Source organism: Quercus suber, unplaced genomic scaffold (genome assembly GCF_002906115.3).
Source record: "Quercus suber isolate HL8 unplaced genomic scaffold, Cork oak 2.0 scaffold_341, whole genome shotgun sequence".
NCBI lineage: Eukaryota > Viridiplantae > Streptophyta > Magnoliopsida > Fagales > Fagaceae > Quercus > Quercus suber.
The window spans coordinates 622,357-645,403 of NW_027069793.1; the positions used below are offsets into that span (position 1 = coordinate 622,357).

Sequence of the window (23,047 nt, forward strand, 5' to 3'; positions counted from 1 at the left end):
GATGATCTTTGGGGCTGAAAAGTCTTCTACTATTACAACAATACATTTGCCCATGTCAGTAGCAGCTCCGAATAAAGAGGTCTTCCATAAATACATCATCACTGAAAGAAACTTGCCTTTCCACAAGGCCCAACATCCTTCTCCGCAGAAACTTCATCTTGGCAAAGAATACATTATCAGCAAATGAAAGATTACTCCACTATGATGAGGGCTTGCAATGTTAGCTTTACGCTTTGTTTTAAGAAAAAAAAATGAAGATACGTGAATGCAAAAAGGAGAAGAAGGCACAAGGAAAGGGAGTGAAGTCACCCTTTGATCTACACACTTAAAGGAAGCTTTCCTCTTGTGAAAGAGCTCTGCTTGAAGAAAGTGAAGTGGCGGAACTATTTTGATGAAACTCTCTTCAGTCGTCGGCTTAGATGCGAAGGTGGTAAAAGACAACACTTTCTCTATTTTAGAGAATGAATGAAGCCCGAAGTGAAGCAACCTTAAGTGGCTAAAAGAAAAGAAAAATGAAGACTGTAAGAAGGATCCTTGCTCCGCAAAAGTGTTGTTCGCAAAGTTGGTAGAAAGAAGAGTTAAAGAATCCAAAGAGCCAATTTTGAGCATTCTGCAGAGATGAGAAAATGTAAAACATCATAATGAAGAAGAACCCAACAAGAAAGGATGATGAGATGAAGAGATGATGTTAAGGAATATGTGGGGAAAGTAAGCAATCAAGCCTAATTCTTCTGCCGCAGAATCTACTACAACCTTCACTTCCTACAGTATAGATGTTGCTCTAGCAGAAGCAGAGTAAGAGGTGTATTGACGCAGAGAAATAAGTGCATGTATTGCGGCAGAAAGTGTCTACATATTCTACGGAAGCAGAAAAATGAGTATTTATCCCTACAAAAGCAAAGAAATGAGTACGTGCTGCTGCAGAAACGTGAAGAAATAAGTTTACAAATTGCCGCAGACATAAAGAAATGAGTACCATTGTAGAAGTTCAAGACCACAAGGAATTTCCAAGAAGCAAACCAAGAAACAAGCGAAGAAATGATGAAGAGAATGATGCACACATCATCATCATCAACAATCCCTTTGAATGAAAACCATATGGGAAGAAAAGAGTTAGTAAAGTGAGAAAAAAACCATTAAGCCCAAGCGGCAGGAATAATGGATCACAGGTCCATGAAATAAACAAATGGGCCTTGAGGGAGCAAACGGGCTTAAAGGAGCCAGGAAAGAGAGAATAACAAACCCATGGGCAGTGTATGACGTGAAAAAGTAAGAATGAGCCATGGCAGGCTCAAAAGTAATGTAAAGAGAGTAGGGGTTGATGGCAAGCCCATGAGCCCCAAGGATGAGTATACAGTAGTTGGGCCGGGGAAGCCCAATGAAATTAGTAAAAGCCCATGGGAGTAAAGAATTGAAACCGGCCAAGATGCCCAAAAGAGTAAAATGGGACAAAGAAGCCCAAACGGGACAAAGGAGCCCAAATGGGACAAAGGAGCCCAAAAGTGATAAAACGGGCCGAGGATGCCCAAAAGAGTAAAATAGGACAAAGGAGCCCAAATGTGATGAAACAGGCCGAGGATGCCCAAAAGAGTAAAATGTGATGAAACGGGCCGAGGATGCCCAAAAGAGTAAAATGGGACAAAGGAGCCCAAATGGGACAAAGGATCCCAAATGTGATGAAACGGACCGAGGATGCCCAAAAGAGTAAAATGGGACAAAGGAGCCCAAATGGGACAAAGGAGCCCGAAAGTGATGAAACGGGCCGAGGATGCCCAAAGGAATAAAATGGGACAAAAGGAGCCCGAAAGCAATGAAATGAGCCAAGGAAGCCCGAAACTGCATAGTACAAGCCCAATGATAGTACTGGGCTAATGGAATTTAGCAAAAGGAAAACATACAGCAGGCCCAAAGAGGCCTAGCAGGCATAAGTCATGAAAAGCAAAAGGAAAACATACAGCAAGCCCAAAGAGGCCTAGCATGCACAAATCATGAAGGGAAAAAGAAAAGCATACAGCAGGCCCAAAGAGGCCCAGTAGACCCAGCACCACCCTCATGAACAACAACTTTTTGGCTACCCTTGGAGGGTTGTAAAATTGTAGAAAGAAAGAAAACAACTTGCCTAAGGAGAGTAAATATTGAAACAATAGGCACGCGAAGAAAAGAAGAGAAGTATTCGCATGTGAGTTGTTAAAAAACCCGCAAAAGAAAAAATGCATGAGTTTCGCATACGAATTGCAGGAACAATCCATATGCTCAGGGGGCTAAATGTTGATGCTCATTTTTACAAATCTGTATCCAAAGGCTTATGAGGAAGAAAGCCCAATGAAGAGCAAGGCCCAAAGGCCCACCAAGAAGACCAAAGAACAAGAAGGGTCCAAAGAAAGAAGTGCAAGTGAAAGCAATCTACGGCAAAACGCAAATCTGCAGCAAAATACAAGTCTGCCGCAGAATACAATTTTCTGGCAGGATAGCTTCGGCAGATGAAGATAAATTAGGCCCAATGCCCTTTTGATCTAGTTAACATTATTTGGCCCATAAAGGCCCAAATCATTTTGTATAAAAAAGATAGGCATGAAAACTGGTATGAAGAAGAACGATGAAAAGAAACAAGGAGCAGCAGGAAGTGTTAGCAGCCGGAATTGCGTGAAGGAAGAGTTAAACTAAAGGAAACGATAAATGCAGCAGGAAACGCGTGAAGAAATAAGACAAAAACACGCAGCAAACGAAACAGAACTGATCTGCTGCGGCAGGAATGGCGTGGGAGACAAAAACAAAAGATAGTAGAGCAAAAACAGAAGGGCCGGGGCACCACCAACCTGTACCCAGCCAATACAAGGGAGGTGGGCCCACGGTCAAAGAGATTCAGAGGGTGTGGTTTGGTGGTGGGGGGAAAAGGGGGTCTATATTTGGTTTCTTGCCATAATTTCTTTTGGGATATATACCTTGCTGGGATGGTATCTTACCCAAAAAGAGTAATAAATGGTTGGGACCACTAATGCATGGCATAGAGCTAGGTAGTGAGGTAGAGGTAGACAGCAGGAACAAACAAAAGAGAGTTTTGTCGTGCAACAAACATGTTCTGAGCAAATGGCAATGACAGGGGCAACCAATGGGTGGATGGGTAATCTTGAAAGGATGCCCACAACAAACCAAAAACAGTTGGTGAGGCCCTAGGGGTAAAAGGGAGAAATCCCATTGAATTAGCTCACTATAAAAGGAAGGTAACCACGGCAGAAAAAAGGGGGACCAAAACAGGGAGGACCGAGGTAGAGGAAAAAATAGGGGAAAGAGTGAAAAACAGGGGAAGAAGAAAAACACCCAGAGGGGAGAAAAAGAAAGAAAGAAAGAAAGTAAAAGAAGAGAGAAAACGTGGCAGGAATAGGGGCATGCATCAATAGACCATCTTTTTCCTCCCTCTTAGCAAACCCACTCTTTGAAATCTCTAAAAGTAATAGCTAGTAGCCATTTAGGCATATTCTCCAAAATGAACAACTTTTGCGGCAAGAGCCCATGATAAGGTTGTTGAAGTTGGAGTTTGGGTTCCTTCTTGATTTACTTATTCTATGGGCTGATTCAATACTTGATTTTGATTGCAAATATATTTGATTTCTCTCATTATAACTTATATCTGCCGTATTTAGTCATCCTGCTGTAGCACGTTTTTATCACGTCTGCCGCATCAGTTGTCCTGTTGTGGTGTCTTTACTTGCTGTATTATTTATTCTGCTGTAGTACCTTTTTATTATATTTACCGTGTTAACTATTATACAAGCTAAAACATTTCCTGCCGAAGCTTCCTTCTTTATTTGTTGTTACGTATTTTACTGTTGACACAAGCTAATCATTATCCTGCCATAAGTATATATATACATATACATTGTTTCTCATGTTCTGGAAAAATATATTTTATATATGTATATGTGAATACGTATAAGTATATATACTCATATATGTATGTATATATTTAAGAATATGCTAATCCATTTAAACTAATATTTGTTTGATGGGTATTTTCTTTGGGTTTTAGATTTGTTTATGCGTAGGAAGTAAAAAAGTGTTTCTGCAGTAAAAATGAAGAGTGGTCATTCACGTTGTAGAAGGCTTTAAAGCACGGCAGACAGCTTTAAAGCACAGCAGACAGCTTTAATGCACAGCAAACAGCTCTATTACATAAGGCTTTACGGCAGGAAGCTTTAAAGCACGGCAGAAAGCTTTACTACACAGTAGAAAGCTTTATCACACAGCAGGCAGCTTCACTGCATAGCAGAAACTTTTATTGCACGACAAACGGTTTTACTACACAGCAGAAAGTTTTGCTGCACAGCAGAAAAGTTAGACCTTGGCAGAAACCGAAGAATAGTTCATTCTACAGCAGAAAAGTCAATCCTGCGGCAGAAACTGGAAAAAAGTTCCTGCGGCAGAAACAGGGGATAAGCCCACTTAGCAGCATCTTCCCTTGGACTTAGACTCAACGTTTGCGCACAAGCCGACCCAAGTTGAGTTCTAGTTGGACCGGTCTCAACTCCCTTACTCAGAACACTCGGGCCTACTACCGCGGAAGGCATCCTAGCCCAACACACACAAAAAAGGCCCCTACAATAATGTAATGTTATATTTTTATATTAAAATTATATTAATATAATATTACAATAACGTAATATTACGATATAACGTAACATTACGGCAAACTAAACGCGCCCAATGAAGGGGGATGTTGTAATCATCTCTGAAAGAAAAACTACAGCACACTCACAGTCACTTGAAACACTTGAGATTCTTTATAATTTTTTACGCACCTCGAGACACTTTGGTTATTTTCAGCAGGTGCACAAAGAAGGATTCTCTTTTCTCCTTCTCCTTCAACTTCTTTCTTCCTTTTTATATATTTTCTTAAGACCTAGCTGTCATGTGATTGAAGAGTGCACCACTAGTAGTGAACTTGACTCCTCAAATACCATCCAAGTCATTAGGAGAGTTTAACCAATTTTTGACACATGGCAAGCAAGCGAAAAGAACCCAATTAATCAAGTGTTTTTCCTTTTCTTTTTTATTTGTATTAAGTATGCTTAACTAAAATTAAGAGTGATTATTAGGTAATTATGAAATATCATAAAGTAGTGTTTTCTTCACTCACATTTACGATAATCCTTCTAACTAAATTTATGATAAGGTTTACCATAATTGGAACATTCTCTAATAAAAAAGGGGGAAATTAGTTATTCCTAATGTATCATAAATGTGTATTCTTTCTTTTCACATGAATAGTGAGACCCGCCATTCATGTGAGAGGAAGAAATACGCATTTATAATATTTCGAAAATACCTAATAATTTTCTTAAAAAATGAATTCTTTGTGTGTCAACTTGACATTGGGGCCTTCTCTAAATGAAACAAAACAAAAAAAACTTGTCATTAGGGGAATTAATGGGCAGAATGTTAATTACTTTGGATATCTTGGGTTGAAATGTCATCTCCTTAAAATTGAGTAAACGGGTCAAATCTGGCAAGTAAACGAGTATAAGTACCGTCAATGTATAATTTTGGGGGTCATTCCTCGCTAGTATTAGATTTAACTCATTTAAGGATATAATTAGATATTTTATCAGAATTCAGAAGAGTTTTTTTTTTTTTTTTTTTCTTCTTATTCTTCTTCTTTTTATGCAAAAATTCAGAAGAGAATAGATAAGTTGGGGAGATCTTTAACACCAAATTCCAGAAAATAAATGGAGGAAGAAATGGATTCGTTATTTGAGGGCATGGTCCTCTTTAACCCTTCCCAATTGGCTTTAGACCAAGACCAACAAAACCATCATCAAGAACAACAACAACAACAAGACCATCAAGGCAATCATCATGATCCTATAAACCCTCCTCCCCCAATTCCAATCGATGCTCCAACCACTACAGCTTCTACCGCCGATTCCGAGAGTACAACGTCATCATTAAATTCGAATTCACATTCATCGTCTCAACCCCTTGACGAAAATCTCTTCTCTGATCTCACCATCGTAGCTCCTCTCGAAACCCTTCCCCAATCTCAGAATTCTTCTTCTACTTCTTCGATTTCAACAACAACAACAACGACAAGAGCAATTCCCTCGATTTCTCGACAGGTTTCGAGAAAGAAGAAACGAGCTGGCTTGAGAATCGGATATGGCAGAGATGGAAGCAGAGATGCATATTCTCATTTTTCACCGTCGGATCTCGATTCGGATTCTCACTCTATTCAATCCGATGCGCTCGATGATCTTCCTCATACCGAAGATCACAACCTTGTCTCTCCTACACCGACTAAAATTGATCATCACGATGATGATGATAATCACACTGCCACACAAGTTCAACAAGAAGAGCAACACGAAGAAAAAGAAGTACAAGAAGAGCAGCAAGAAGCAAGAGAAGAACAAGAAGAGCAGCAAGAAGCAAAAGAAGTAGAAGAGGAAAAGGGCGAGTTGAGCTTGGAGGATATTAAGGCCCAAATAGCTGAGAAGCTGAAGGGTGCTCGAGAATTGGTGGCGTCTGTATCTGCGGCGAGGAAGGAATCCATAAGGAGGAGGAGAAAAGCAGCGGAGAATGTGAATGTGGCATTAATCAAGCACAGGGAACTGGAGAAGGAGTTGGAAGAAGCATGTGAGGCCGAAGATTTCGAGAGGGCTGAGCGTGTTAGCGACTCGCTGGCCGCTGCTGAGGAGGAGAAACAAAGTTCCCTCATTGCATTGAGAGAGGCAGAGGCACAATCTGATGCCAATGAATCCAATATGCAGGAGGATCTGTATCTGCGGCGAGGAAGGAATCCATAAGGAGGAGGAGAAAAGCAGCGGAGAATGTGAATGTGGCATTAATCAAGCACAGGGAACTGGAGAAGGAGTTGGAAGAAGCATGTGAGGCCGAAGATTTCGAGAGGGCTGAGCGTGTTAGCGACTCGCTGGCCGCTGCTGAGGAGGAGAAACAAAGTTCCCTCATTGCATTGAGAGAGGCAGAGGCACAATCTGATGCCAATGAATCCAATATGCAGGAGGCTCTTCAAGCTCAGATTGCTGCTGAGGAACTTTGTGTCTCCCTGCTCCACAATTTCGCAACAGTCAGTACCCTTTTTCTTTTCTTTTCCCAAACTATGCGTATTTACTAAAAACATGTGCATGACTCTAATGTTTGTTTTGGATACCTAGTAATACCTGCATCACTTTCTTAAGGATATAATAAGTGACCACATTGCCAATATAATTACCTTGCTTGATTATGGATCTTAAATATTACAAATGGGAATATGGTATATAATGCATTCTGGTGCTCTTGGATCTAGCCTGCAAGTAAAATTAGCAAGCATTCTGTTACATCATAAATGATTTTTGTTGTACTTTGTGTCAATTTTCTCCCAATATTTTTTATTGATTATTTGTACCAATATCCCATATGTAACATTTAACCGTCATGTCAAATAGCTTCATAAACTATGAATCCTAAGTAGGTAGTAGAGAGTGTGACTTTATTATTTATTTATATAAAAATATTTAATTTTTTTTTTTTTTTAAGGAACAGAGAGTATGACTTCAAATAGAATAGAATAACGGGAAAAATACATGTGACCGACCCTAACTAATCTTTTGAGAATCCATAGCTGACTCCAAAATGATGGGATTAAGGCTTTGTTGTCGTTGTTAGGTTGACTAGAGAAAACAAAAATGACAATTGTAGTCTATTTTTTGCAGGATGCTGCAAATAATGCGGAGTTAGTGTTAAAGACAGCAGAAGTAGCATCCTCAAAAGAGATGGACAAATGGCTTTCATCAACTGAAGCCTTGGAAGTCAAGAAGATGGAGGTGGAAATTGAATCACATTTAATAAATGAAGCTCGAGAAGTATTTAATAATTCCATTGAGCTTTTAATTGAAGATGACAGGAAGGAGCAAGAACTGCTTTGTAGTAAAAAGGATATGCTGAGAAATGAACTGGAAGAACTACTTGAATTAGTGAAACAAAAGGAAAAGGAAATTTCAGAAAATGATTCTAAAATCAAAGAAGTTGAGGAAAGGATCGGCAATGTGGTCTCGGGTTTTCAGGAGATGAAATCAAACATTGATGCAAAGTGTGATAACTTGCAATCAAGTCTTTCCACGATGGAATTGGAAAGTGAAGCTCTATCAGAGAAAAAGAAAGAAATTAACGAGTTCCTTAAGCAGGAAGAAGAAAAAGGTGCAAAGCTGAGGGAACTTGCCAGTGCTTCTGCTGAGGAAGCACAAACATACCAGGAAACTGTGGAACTGAGAAAAACTCTGATGTCCTCCATGTTGAACTCGAGGGAAGATAAAATGAGGCTTGTAAAAGCTGAGGAGAAGCTTTCTGAGGATGTTCAAGTGCTCCAACAGGAAGTTTCCACTGCAAGAGCTTCTCTACAGGTTAATTTTCTAGCTTACTTTTATATTTCTTTTTTGAGAACTCACTTCTAGATTTTCTTTATTATGGCTATCAGTACCCTAGAAGATGTTTCCCATTTATATATCAATGGCAGACTTCTCACCTTTAGAAAATTACAGCTTGATGATAGTATTTACATATCCCTTTTTTTTTTTTTTCTTTTTTTTTTTTTTTTGAGACCTAATATAACTTACGTTTGAAACTATTACAGCTTGATGATAGTATTTACATATCCCTTTTTTTTTTTTTTTTTTTTTTTTTTTTTTTGAGACCTAATATAACTTACGTTTGAAACTTAGATCCCTTATAATTGTTGTTTCTGAATATGGCTTTTGCTTAAATGTATAGAGGATTGAGGAACACCATCAAATGGTCCTTTCTAATTAATTAGATGTGAAAATTTTATGTTGGAATTTAAGGCTAGCTTGAGCACATTCATCACAAACAAAAAATTAAAGCATACAAGACATATAGTTTAACGTGGTTCAGCCAACTTTGTGCCTACATCCATTGATAACACCAACCAAAATCCTTTATTGGCAATATGGATCAAAATCACGTTCAGCCAAACCCTGTAAACTATACTCAGACGTTCACAAACAATACTCATAAAGTTTACAAACACAAACACACTTAAGACCTCTCATAAGCACAAACTAACACAAATCTCATTGCACCCAAAACAAACTCTCAATATAAACTCACAAACTTGATTCTCTCACAAGCTCAAAACCCAAATACACCCAACAGTACTTTTCATTCAAACAATAGATAAACACTTAATTCACATTTACTTTTCTTTTGTTTATAATTACTTAACACACATACATGTATTTCAACCCAAAAACTGGCAAGCATCTTTCAAACTCCAAAAGAACAATCAAAATACTGTTTGAAGAAACCTACTCCATATTCTTCTAAGAGCTTTCCTCTCCTCATACGGAGGACCACTTGGACCAAAGCCTTCAAACCTTTTACAGTACAACCTATAGATAAAGTTTCAACCCATTCTCCTTGGTGGACAAGGAATACCAAATTAATTCTTTGATGAGGAATATACTTTTCTTCCACGCCAAAAAACCCAAATAGGTTTTTAATTCAAAATAGGAATTTGAGACAATTTCAATTATTTGGTTTAAAATCTAGATGTTTTTCCTTTCTCAGGACCTTAACTAGTCTTTGAAAATTTTTGTTTTTTTATGTCATCATCAAACCTATAGACAACTACCACATCCTTTACATGGAAATTCCAATTCCATAAAAAACGTTGAACTGTCTCTTATTCAACATGGTGTTGCATTATCAGATTAGGTGTTGCTGTTATGGTGAAGCCCTGTTGTTGCATCCCTTCTACATTGTGATAAACTAATGATTTATAGTCCTTGTAAAATAATTTGGCCTAGAGAGTTACTGCATTTTTCCATTGGTGTTGTTTGTTTTTATTTGTGTTTACAGTTTCTTCCTTTTTTTTCTTTTTGCTTTGGCTAAATAGTGTTGTGCTTGTGCATTTGCTAGAGCATCACAAACCATAGATACTCTTTCATACTCAATTATCAGCTTTCTGATATATGAACATATGCCAATCAACTTAATACTCTTTCCGTCTTTCTCCTCCCCACCCCCCCAAACTTCCCTCGTTTCGTGCTCTCTTCCCTGTTTCAACATGCCATTTGTTGAACAATTCTCCTTCACGGTTTTTAGGAACTATCTGCAAGAAAGTCGAACATTCAGCAGGATCTAGCATCCTTCAAGCAGAGAATTCTTTTTATAAATAAAAGAGTCCCAGAGGTGGAAGCTGAAAAGAAAATTGCTGCTGCTGCAAGAAACTTTAAGGAAGCTGCACGAATAGCTGCTGAGGCGAAATCATTGAGCGTTGAAAAAGAAGGCATACAGATTGACATGGAAACAACCAACTCAGAGCTTGAGAAGCTTGAGGAAGAGATTAAAGACACCGTAAACAGGTTGCAGGACACTGAGGGGCTGATTTTATCCAAGGAAAAAGAGGTAGCAATGGCTAGATTCCAGAGGTTGCTTTTGATAGCCGGTGCTGCTACAGCAGAAAGAAATGCTGCTCTAGAATTTGGTGACCTTGAAGAAGCTAACCTTCTACTTGCAGAGGCTGAAGCAGCAGATTCTGAAGCTAAAAAACTTCAACCAATATACAATTTCAAGGTGGAAGAATTTGAAAATCTTCCAAAACACTTCATCTCCATGGAACTTGTATCCAATCTTGGCAGGAAGCAGTTAGCAGAATTAGCAGCGGTTGTTTCTTCTTCACCATCATAATGATTTGAAGGACCAACGTGAATACTATTGGAGATAATCTACGTCATGATGATTAGCGGGAGCAATGTGAAGATTTTGGTGATATTCAATTGAAGAGCTATTGATAAACAAAGATCATCAGCAATTTTGAAAATTACGAGAAGCTAGAACTACTTTGGCAAGCATATAGGGATTGTTGTGTTCTTTTGTGTTATACATGATTTGTCCAACCCTTAGATGCCTTCAGATGTGAGATTTTGTGCATCACTACGATTTTGAAGATTACAGGTTTGGGATCTAGACCTTCTGTCTATTTTCATCTTTAATTTTGAATGATTTTTTGTGCGCTATTTTTTTGCTGTTGAGTTATTATGCCGAGATACGTGTCTTATACCAAAGTCTTTTTTTTTTTTGATGAATAAGAACTTCATTCCAATAGAGATCAAGTTTAAATTAAAAAAATGGTACAATAGCCGTGTTTATCGAAATATATATTAATCTACTATTGTTTCAGAAATATGTAAGGATCTACCACTTTTTGAGTACTTGAGTTCTATGGAAAATTTTGAAAATTTTTTTATGGTACTATGAACTCAAGTTCCATAAAAAAAAATTTGGCAAATTTAAAGGCTATTTTTTCAAAGAACTCGAGTTTATGGAACTTGAGTTACACGACAAACTCAAGTTTCACAAATTCGAGTTTCAAAAAGATAGTAAATTGTTAAATATTTTACAAACAGTAATATATTACAAAATATTTTATAAAAGGGTTGATATTTGGCCATTTTGCCCTGGTAATCCTGGCTAAATTGCCACTAGTCTGCACCTTTGCATAATAAATAATAATTCAGTCCTACACTGTTTCCCTCAAGGTCTGTTCCCTTTGCCTTTAGGACAAAATCCTCAGTCTTCCCTTTGTGAGATTCTTTCATGATGGCTAGATGCTACTATCCGTGAGAGTGTAACTCGCACTTTTCTTTTTTGAGGAACAAGTGTACTTGCACTTAAAACGCGCTTTTTTTCTTTTTTCTTTTTTATTTGTGGGGGGGGACTTTCACTTAAACGTTGTTTTCTGCCTCTTTTCGTTTTGTTTGATGAGAGACGCGCTTAGCTTGTTGGTTCTGCACGAGAAATGGTAAGATCTATACGGTGGACAAGTAATGTGGTTCACTATTCGACTCAAAAATTTTTATTTACTTAAAATTGTTAGAAATTTTTTTTAAACAAAAATTAATTATTGACTCAATAATTTTAAACAAATAAAATTTTTTTAATGAAGTAGTGGACTACATCACTTGTCCATCATAGAATTTTATAATTTCTCATGCATCAGGCCGCACTAAATAGGGATTGGATCTTAACAAGAAGGGCCTCGGAGAATAAATTCAAACCCAGCTCTGTGGGGATAGTTAGGCACAAATGGAGTGGACATTGTCCTGAAAGAAAGTTTGTTATGGCTTCTTTAAAATACAAAATGATGATTAGAAACTGTCTAGTAGAACTTTCACAACATTCAAGGTGTAATATATACAACAATAAAATTATCAAAATTAGTATTTTTTGTAGTTCCAATAAATATATATATATATATATATATTTTGCTAGCAAGTTCGTCGTTTTACTATTAATGTGTGTTTATTTGGAGGTAAAATAAGGTAGATGGAAAATTTCAGAGAGAAAATGAGAAGGAAATTTTTTTTAGAGTGTGTTTGGATGGATGGAAAAAAAGGAAAATAAATTATGAGGTCCAGGTGTTTTCTTTTCTGTCCCACCAAAAGTTTTTCTCTCCAAAATGAAGAAAAAACTAAAAAGAGAAATTGGGCATCACATTTGGACAAAAATGCCCATATACAATTTCACCTTCACCTACTTTACTTTTCTTCACATTTTTTCCTTTTTTTCCTACGTTGCCTGTCCTTTTCTTTGTCTTTTTTTAAATGAGCAGGCGTTGCCTGCCTTTTTTTTTTTACTCTTTATTTACTGGGCCGGGGTTGCCTGCCTCCCTCTTTCTTTTTTTTTTTTTCTTTTTTTCCTTTTCTTTTGATTTACTGGGCTAGAATTCTTTTTCTTATTTTTTATTTGGGGGGGGTGGGGTGGGGTGGGGTGGGGGGACTTTCACTTAAACGTTGTTTTCTGCCTCTTTTCGTTTTGTTTGATGAGAGACGCGCTTAGCTTGTTGGTTCTGCACGAGAAATGATAAGATCTATACGGTGGATAAGTAATGTGGTTCATTATTCGACTCAAAAATTTTTATTTATTTAAAATTGTTAGAAATTTTTTTTAAACAAAAATTAATTATTGACTCAATAATTTTAAACAAATAAAATTTTTTTAATGTACTAGTGGATTACATCACTTGTCCATCAGAGAACTTTATAATTTCTCATGCATCAGCCGCACTAAATAGGGATTGGATCTTAACAAGAAGGGCCTCGGAGAATAAATTCAAACCCAGCTCTGTGGGGATAGTTAGGCACATATAGAGTGGACATTGTCCTGAAAGAAAGTTTGTTATGGCTTCTTTAAAATACAAAATGATGATTAGAAACTGTCTAGTAGAACTTTCACAACATTGAAGGTGTAATATATACAACAATAAAATTATCAAAATTAGTATTTTTTGTAGTTCCAATATATATATATATATATATTTTGCTAGCAAGTTCATCGTTTTACTATTAATGTGTGTTTATTTGGAGGTAAAATAAGGTAGATGGAAAATTTCAGAGAGAAAATGAGAAGGAAATTTTTTTTAGAGTGTGTTTGGATGGATGGAAAAGAAGGAAAATAAATTATGAGGTCCAGGTGTTTTCTTTTCTGTCCCACCAAAAGTTTTTCTCTCCAAAATGAAGAAAAAACTAAAAAGAGAAATTGGGCATCACATTTGGACAAAAATGCCCATATACAATTTCACCTTCACCTACTTTACTTTTCTTCACATTTTTTTCCTTTTTTTCCTACGTTGCCTGTCCTTTTCCTTGTCTTTTTTTAAATGAGCAGGCGTTGCCTGCCTTTTTTTTTTTACTCTTTATTTACTGGGCCGGGGTTGCCTGCCTCCCTCTTTCTTTTTCTTTTTTTTTTTCCTTTTCTTTTGATTTACTGGGCTAGAATTCTTTTTCTTTTCTTTTCTTTTCTTTTTTTGCTTTCTTTTGTGTTTTTTATTTTTTGTTTAGATGTGATTTTTTTATGGACATGATTTTTTTTTTTTAATAAATTTAGGTGATTGAATTTTTTTTAATCACTTTTTGGGTTTTAATTGGGCATCATTTTTTTAATAAGAGTATATGCGTAAATTTATATAAATTTACTTTTTTCATTCCTTCATTTTTCCACTCCCAACCAAACAAAAATGAAAGAAATTAAAATGTTTTCTATTCTCTCACTTTTCCATCTTCTTATTATTCTCTATCCTCCTACTTTTCCACCCCTCCAACCAAACGAACCCTTAGACATCATCTTCGTATTTTTATTAGGACAAAACTTAGGTACAGTACTTTAAATGTTGTTCCTTAGGTTCCGCTCTTAAGATTTAGCCATGTGAATATTTAACTAAAAAATACACTTTTATCCTATAAGAAAAAATCTACATAGTAAAATCTTAAAAATAAAACCTAAGGAACAACACCTAAGTACTTTATCTAGGTCTTGCTCTTTCTATTATTACTTAATTTGAATGATTTTCTCTCTCTATCAGGACACACACACACACATATATATATATAACAACCAAATTATTTTAGATTATAATAACACAAAAATATTAATAATTTTGTTTGAATACACGACCAAAAATTGAGAGAATATATACTAAATATATTAAATACTTAATCAATTGGATTTTTTTTTTTATGTAATATAATATTGATACAATTGGATTTGAAATATATAGGGTCCGTTTAGATATCACTTATTTTACTGAAAACTAAAAACACTCTAGCAAAATAATTTTTAAATGTATGAATAGTACCGTGTGACCAATTTTTAATAAAAAAAGTTAGAAGAAGAGATTTGTAAGTCTCATGAACAGTGCACAGGACCCACTAAACCGTGCCATTTCAATGGAGGTGGAAACTTGTCAAAGAGGTAGTGGGTCCCATGCACTGTGCACGGGACCCACTGACAAGAGACATCCCATGTTCACGTGCTTCTCAATTAAAAAAAAAAAAAAAAAAAAAAAAAAAAAAAAAAAAAAAAAAAAAAAACACCAATGGCTTTCTTTTTTGGTATAGACAAGATCAAATCCAAGTACCTTATTTGATTTTTTTTTTTTTTTTAGAAGAACCTTATTTGACTTTACTAATTGAACTAAATGAAACTCATAATTATTTTTAACAATATATAAAATTATTCTAACAAAACATAAGTACCCCACTAAAATGAAATATAACAAAAGAAATAATTTAACATGTATAATCAATTTTGTTGTTTCAAACCTTCATTCATGACCATATTATACCTTACATCTATTGATTAATTTATTTTTTAAAATGTGCTTTATGTCAAATTTTATAGACATTTTTTAAAACATTAAACCAAAGGAAAGGTTTCCATCTATTGCTCTTGTGCACTAGACAATTTACAATGTTAACATGGACCATTTTAAAACACAACATTCTCACCTTCCGTGCACAAGAGCACTGGAGTCAACCTAACCTTACCAAATTAAACATGCTTCTAAATCATATATTAATTAATGTATTACTCGGATTCTGCCTTTTCCGCACCAAATCCTAGCCAGTGTGCTTTATGAATCATGGTACCAAATTTAAACTTTATCAAAAATAGCCAAATAGGCGGTCCAATAGAACAGAACAACTTGGCATAACATTTGTATGACAGCACGTGCTGTGTGTAGAACAAAGCAACAAGGCATAACATTTGTAAGACGCAATAAAATGGATGGTTCTTGTCTCCTCTGTAAAGTGTTTAGGCACTTGGAATTTCTTCACGATAAATCTAATGACACCTTAAATTTTACAACTTTTTTCACAGTCGATGATCCAACGTGCAAGGAAAGCAACGTTCGATGATCCAACGTGAAAGGAAAGCAATGTAATAAAAACCGTCTTGCTTCCTAAACAAGTTATAAAAAGATAAAAAGTTATTAGATACCATAAATGCATAGTCTCCCCTCTTACTTGAATAGTGGATCCCACCATGAATTTAATTAGTGAAATCTATCATTCATATAAAAGGAGAAAATATGCATTTATAGTATCCGAGAGACCACAATAATTTTCCTAAAAAGATATATGAAATTTGATGTGTGTGCAGTGTTATTTCATATGTGACTCATCCGGGATTTCCTAGCTGATGGTAATGGAAAAGAAGCAAATTTTATCATGAAACTCATGCAAAACAAAACAGTATCAAAGTATTCAATTGAACACAAAATGAAACATCTTTTCAGTTTTCCTTATATCCTGTGCGTGCCATAAGATAGCTACATTATAGAGAGGGCGAACATTAGAGCCACAGCATTTAGTACTGTACCAGAAAGTTTGCCTTTGCAATTACAAGCAGCAGGACATAGCCCCATTTATTGTGAATCAAATAGAGAGAGAGAGGGAGAGAGAGAGGAGAAAAAGACCCGTGACAACAATAATAATACACTGGTTTTGTGAATAACCAGACCTCCTCTTCCCCGTATAAATCAAACTAATAAAGAATGAAAGGAGCACAGTACTGATGTAGTTGTTCCCAACAGTCCACCTGGAGTTTTCTCAACCAAAGATAAGGAACGAACTGAACGAGGAGTTGAAAAGAGGTATCCACGCCCATACAAGCAATTAATCTACATCTCGCAGACCCCATCACACCAAACATATTTTCTTGGCTGTATCATCCATCAAAAGATAAATATCTAATATCTATCATGGAGCAAATGTGCAGCTAATTACAGTCCAATCCACATTCTTCCAGAACTGGTCCTTTAGACTTGGCTAAGAATGGATCGATGCGCACCCACAGCAGGGAGAAGATGGAAGCAAGCAATATTGACCAGACAATGATAATTGTGGGAGTCCTGTTCTGTCTACCAAGCAGACCCTTTAGGAAAGGATAGAGATGAACAATCACCCAGAAGGCAAAGAAGAGCTTTCCAAACAGAGGCCCCCATGAATCGTACCCATTATTAATTGCATTTGATACTCCAGCAACCACACCAATTATGTTTATTATTAGCAGTGTTGTTGGTGGAATGAGCAATGTGGTCCACTTAAATGCATACAGCTCTGAGAACTCCTCGTCGTCCCCTGCTTTTGATGTCACAGTGAAGTTCGTATCAACACCACCTAAAACCTTCAAGAGCCCCTGGACAACAGCAAATAGATGTGCCGAAACACCTCCGATCACCCAAAACTGCTCGTTTCTCCACCACTCATCAATACCAACTCCACTCCATCGCATTTCCAATATACTTGTTGCAAAGATACAAATGAAAAGAGACAGAAACCACAAGCTAGCGGCATTGCTGAGCTGCAATATGAACAAATTTGCATTAAATTTATTTCTAAAGGGTATATTATTTAACATTATAACAAAAGCAACCTTTCCTCTCAATAACCAAACGTTTGAATTGCTTACCTCTGGAGTGATAAATTTTCCTGTGAGCAAGCACACAGCAGGTAGAGTACAATATGCCAATAGAGGAATTGAAGTCAATGGATATACAGTAGCATTTATGTAAGACAGGCGCTCTAACCACTTCAGGCCTCCTCCATATCCATACCAGAGAGGACAGTGCCTGCTCAAAAATATTTCAACGGAACCAAGGGCCCACCTAAGGACTTGATGCAGACGATCAGAGAGATTAATGGGAGCAGATCCTTTAAATGCAGGCCTTGCTGGGATACAATATATTGATCGCCATCCATGACAGTGCATTTTAAAACCTGTCAATATATCCTCTGTAACTGAACCGTAGATCCAGCCAACCTGGATTGAAAGAAAATATCAGTTGAGACAAATTCAAAGTCCATAAGGATAATGTCAAGTGCAGATATGAGCACAAGAATCCAAACCTCTTTTCCCCATTCGGTTTTATCTTCATAACCACAGCTAATGACGTGGATGGCTTCTTTAAGCAATGATGCTGGGCTAGCACTTTTCAGTGCCCCGCCATCTTCTAGCAGAGTAGATGCAATAAAAACTGGAGATTGTCCAAACTTCTTTTCCAACTTTATATTAGGCATACCAAACTTATCAACTTCAACTCCTGCATACAAGCTCTTCCATGGTAAATAATCTAAAAGAAGTTACATTGATAGAAGTAGAAAACAAGACCAACAAAATTCACTTATTACGTTAGGCAAATTATATAGAACGTTTCAGTAAACCAGTAATTGGAAGTAAGTCCTCACACAAGTTACTTTAGTAATACATCCATCCAAAACTTTACTTACAATATATATATATATAGAGAGAGAGAGAGAGAACAACAGATATTGTTCTTTGCTTTGCACCCTAGAACCAGGTGAACCATTTTGATTTACACCTACTAGTAAGGTTCTGTATTGGGGGTAAAACTACACTACGCAATAGACAGTACATAGCGAGACCTTATTTTTATTAGCTAAATTACCTTCAATCCCCTCCTCAATACCCTCCAAAGCACACACAGGTTCTGCCTTGCTAGAATTTCTTTTCTTCATCTCTGATTTAGGTTTGTTAGTCTTCTTCTTCCTCTTTCCAGAACAACAGCATCCACAACAGCACCACTTTGGCAAACAGTTGCATGTCCTGGTTGGTGGCTTCTTAGCTTTGGGAGCATCATAACCATAAAATGATTGCCTTCTGAAGACACATCCAGTCCCAACATATATAGGTCCTTGAATGCCATCCAAACCTTTCATGTTAATCTGGAAAGGAGGACTTCTGTATTAGCTTTTGTAAATGCGGATGAATAAAGAATACAGTGAACGCTTATATGTTAAAACTGCAAAAGAAATGAATCAGTACTAATGTATATATAAGTGAATGCTTACATCAAAGAATACAGTGTTCCGGTTGGCATATCGATCATGCTTGTCAATACCGTCAAATCTCTGTGGGAATTGGACATAGCACACCCTCTTTCCTATCAGTGGATCCATCATGAAACACATGGACTCTCTAAGAGCCTTACTATTATTGATGTAGTGATCACAATCCAAGTTCAACAGATAAGGTGCATTTGTCAGCACAGCAGAGACTCTGACCTGTTAGATAATAGATTGCATTCCAGTCACACATTAGGTACTTTTTTTTCTTTCTTTTGTTTTGCCAGAATGTAGGAATTGAGAAAAGGCTTCTTTGCAATCACTTACCAAAGCATTCATTGCTCCAGCCTTTTTGTGGTGATTAAACCCAGGTCTCTTTTCCCTAGAAACATATACCAGGCGTGGTAATTCATTTCCGTCTGTGTCATGCCCACCACTTTGGCCTAGAAAAACCTATTAAGGATTGAAAAACATGTGTTTAGGCTAAAATAGGTCATATTTAGTATTTTGCAAAGCAAAAAAACAAATTTCATCTACCTGAATCATCCCAGGATGATCCCGGACATTATTCCCAGGCCAGAGAGTCCCATCCTGCATCGTCCACCCTTCTTCTGGAACCTTTGTAGCCTTGGCAACCAAAGCATTGATTCGAACTTTAAACTCTTCATACTCTCTCTGCAGCATGAATGAATAAAAAAATTTACCATATGTTTGGCAAGGAGTAACAGAATAAACTGAACAGGTCACAAGTTATTACCTTCATTGCTCTGCGCTCCTTCACAAACGACGCCATCACCTTATCTTTGAGATAATCTATCTTTTGAGCAAAATAAAATTCAGGTGCCCGTGGCTCTATGTTGAACTTCTTACAGAAAGGAACCCACTTCTTTGCAAACTCAGATGTTTCCGACAGTGCCTCAAATGTCAGCATAGCAGCACCATCATCAGAAACATAACATGAGATCTTGTCGACAGGGTAGTCCACAGCGAGGATGGAAAGAACTGTGTTTGCAGTCACCAGAGGAGGTTCTTTTAATGGATCAACAGTACTCACAAATATGTCAACATGAGAAAGTTGAGAAGGTTGGCCCTCCTTCTCATACCTGACAAACAGGAAAAGACACAATGCCTATGAATATTCACAAATTCTGGACCATAAGCACAGTTGCATGAGTTAGTCCATAAGTGGTAAGTTTTCTTACCTAAGGGACAACCTATCAAGATAAGTTTCCCTGTCAATTGGGAGCCACTTGGGGAACTGATCAAGGATCCATGAAAGAGCAAACCAGATCTCACAAATTACAGAGATAAGCCACAATGCATATGCGTCATTTACAGGATGCATAACTCGATAATGGAAGAAGAATCCGACAACCACAAGTCGAATTATGATGATCATTCGGTAAGGGTTTATCTGGCTTGATGGAATAGGCAACTTCCTAGACAATGGCTGCCTTGCCTCGTCCATACTGATCCACAAGCAACAAATCATTAGTTTCCATTATTAGCAATACTTGACAAATTCCTAATTATACCAATGAATTATTTGAAAGATAATGCAAGTGTCTAAGTACAAGGGGATTACTAGTTACACAGTCATTTTACAACAACCGACACTCACAAAATTTTGGAGTTCACTCAAAGCTTATTATGGGTATTAGCAGAAAATTCAGGCCAAGCGATTATATCTAAAGAAGCAAAGAAGTTTCAGAGAGCACATACAGTGGTAGATCTGGGCCATCTCCGTCATAGTCCCAATCTTTGCCTGAATTGTCATTCTTCATCATTTGTAGCTTGTCTTGTTTTTGCTTCCAGTTCTCCATTCTCTCTTTCCATGCAACACTACCATAGCCATAAGCAGCCAAATCCTTGGAAGGATCCATGGATCTGGGTTGTACTGCAAATTGGAAACAGATATTGTACAGCTAAAGTTAAAGTACAATCCAAAAGGAAATGTATCATGTACGCAAGTTACAGTAACACTAACAACCGACACAAAAATCTGAGCAAGAATGAGACCCAGAGAGTAAAAGCTTGATAGATAATCACCTGGAAGTGCAGGATCTGTGAAAGGAAGTGGGTGGATCCTTTTGCCTCCACCCCCAGCACCTCCCATGAAGGAAGGGACCAAAGCGTGTTGTTCAGGAGGAATATCATCAACCTATACACCACCACCGACACCTCTAAAACCATTAAAACCAGCGGAAAATACAATGAAAACGAAGCAAAAGTCACAGATTAACAAAATGGGACTAATGGGTATTACCATTTGACCATTTGTAAGCAGAGGGACTTGTGGCTGTGGGGACATAGAAGAATGAAGAACATGAGGAAAATCGGATTCAGAATTAGCACGACCATAGTAGAGCATAGAGTCGGCAGCGAGACCATGCTGCATATCTTGTCTAGTTTTCGCATCCAAATTGAATTCATTCTCCAAGTCATCGATGTCGTCTTCGTCTTCATCACCAGCCACTCTAGCGCACCCTTTGAGACGCTTGAATCTGGTTTTGCATTGTGGACACACTTGGTTCCCTTCTCTACGCTCATACTCATAGCAAGTTCTGCAGATTGGAAATGCACACTCGTTGCAAGCCACGAATAGCTCTCCGTCTCGAGTTAATCCCACATCGTCTCCACATATGTGGCATATTTGTCCACTTAACTGCTGCAACGGCCTTGGCTGCAACCAACAACAACAACAAAAATTTAACAATACGTGTAACTAGTTTTGTTTTTTTTTTTTTTAACATAAAATTGAATTTGTTAGAACTTACACCAGATTCGCCGTCGCGGTCGCGGCGGATAACTACTAATTCATTTCGGTTGTGAGAGCCAGCGACTAAGCCAGCACTCGCTTCCATTTTTCAATCCTTCACAGAAATCTCGAGTGGCTAAAGATACAGATCTGTACAGTCTTCTCGATCTCAATCAAGAAGAAGCAAAAGGCATTTTAGTTTTTTTGTTTCAGAAGGCAGAGAGAGGCAGGTAGTAGAAGTAGTAGCAAAGAAGCTACTCTCTCTCTCGCTTATCTGCCACTCCCACTTCCTCTGTGGTAGCCTTCTCTCTTTCTTTCCTTTTGCTTTCCTTTTCCTTTTTGTGGCCCTCTCTCTTTCCTTTGCTCTCTTACCATTCTTTGCTTCTCATCTCAATATCATCAATTAAAAGCCTTAACAGCTAGTAAAAATAAGATTAAAAAAATTTTATAATAATACAACAAAACACCTAAAAATATATCAATATCGAACAGGATCTTCTTCGACTCCAATAATTCTAGTTCCTTAGTTTATTTGATCAATTTTGGTACACTTTACCCAAAACAAATCGACTTCTCAATTATTATCACATCAACAAATGAGAGATAATAACTAAACGAATAAACCAACACTGACCCAGCTCATTATTTATTACACAACTGCTTCTCTTTCTCTCTCTCAGTCTGTCTCTCTCTTTCCGCAACTTTCTTTGTACCCCACTCGTTTTCTTTTCTGTATTTTCTTATCGACAACAGCTCCGCCGACACAGCTAATCCCTCACATTAAACTTGTAAGAAATTACAATTAACAGCAACAGTTAACAAATATAACAACCACTTCTCTCTCTCCTCTCTCTCATAAAAATTGCTGTTGCCGTCAGATATTTACCGAAATAGAAAAAGCTAAAGAGAGTATGACATGGTGAAGTAAAATCTTTTGGAATATCTTCGACATCAATTCAATTAGAATCTTCCGATTTAAACAAGAACTAAAATGTGATTATAAAAATAAACAAACACGAGGCTCATCAACTTTCATTAATAAAATCAAAGTAAAACAAAGGGTATTAATGTTGGACCCCGCTTTTTAATAATAAAGCATTATCAAAATTGATTAATATAAGAGGAGCTAGAACAAAGTATAGTGATTGCATTATACTATTATAATAATAATAATGATGATTACTAGTATATATATTGTAGAGAAAAACAACGATGCACATGTGGATTTAGGCGGTCACGTCGCCAAATGGTCTGCTAGCTGTAGTTCTCCGACCCCACCACACCACACCACACACCATCTCTCTCTCTCTCTCTCTCTCTCTCTCTCTTCATTCGTTCGGTACTGTAGATTTGGCCAGTTGGGGACTTTTTGACTTTACTTTCATTTCAGTAAGAACTGCGATCCCTGATCCAACGTGCTTAGAAAAACACATTTAAGCTTTGAGTCAATCATTGGTTTCCATCCTAAACGTTTCTAATTTTATTTTTTATTTTAATAATACAATAGTTATATTAGGTTTAGGTAGGTAATTGTTTAAGTACAAACTCTTGGTATTTGTAGTAAGATTTACTTTAGGTTTGGCTTAATATTAATGGTGTTTAAGATATTTCAAAACTAACCAATTAGGTC

General features: G+C 37.0%; 2 protein-coding genes across 2 annotated transcripts; one reads left to right on the forward strand and one right to left on the reverse strand.

Moving 5' to 3' along the window:
• Window positions 1-5,545: 5,545 nt before the first annotated feature.
• Window positions 5,546-11,030, forward strand: LOC112011866 (uncharacterized). The gene is made up of 4 exons (XM_065759783.1): window positions 5,546-6,635; window positions 6,887-7,081; window positions 7,710-8,396; window positions 10,117-11,030. The coding sequence occupies exons 1-4, from the start codon at window positions 5,724-5,726 to the stop codon at window positions 10,699-10,701; spliced, it is 2,379 nt and encodes a 792-aa protein (XP_065615855.1). The 5' UTR covers window positions 5,546-5,723; the 3' UTR covers window positions 10,702-11,030.
• A 5,006-nt stretch (window positions 11,031-16,036) lies between these two features.
• On the reverse strand, window positions 16,037-22,432 carry LOC112011865 (probable cellulose synthase A catalytic subunit 3 [UDP-forming]). The gene is made up of 13 exons (XM_024044204.2): window positions 21,437-22,432; window positions 20,926-21,342; window positions 20,709-20,820; window positions 20,382-20,556; window positions 19,862-20,128; window positions 19,417-19,762; window positions 19,197-19,334; window positions 18,987-19,112; window positions 18,666-18,878; window positions 18,263-18,539; window positions 17,703-17,896; window positions 17,266-17,616; window positions 16,037-17,157 (listed from the first exon to the last, which is right to left on the reverse strand). The coding sequence occupies exons 1-13, from the start codon at window positions 21,521-21,523 to the stop codon at window positions 16,573-16,575; spliced, it is 3,288 nt and encodes a 1,095-aa protein (XP_023899972.2). The 5' UTR covers window positions 21,524-22,432; the 3' UTR covers window positions 16,037-16,572.
• Window positions 22,433-23,047: the final 615 nt, after the last annotated feature.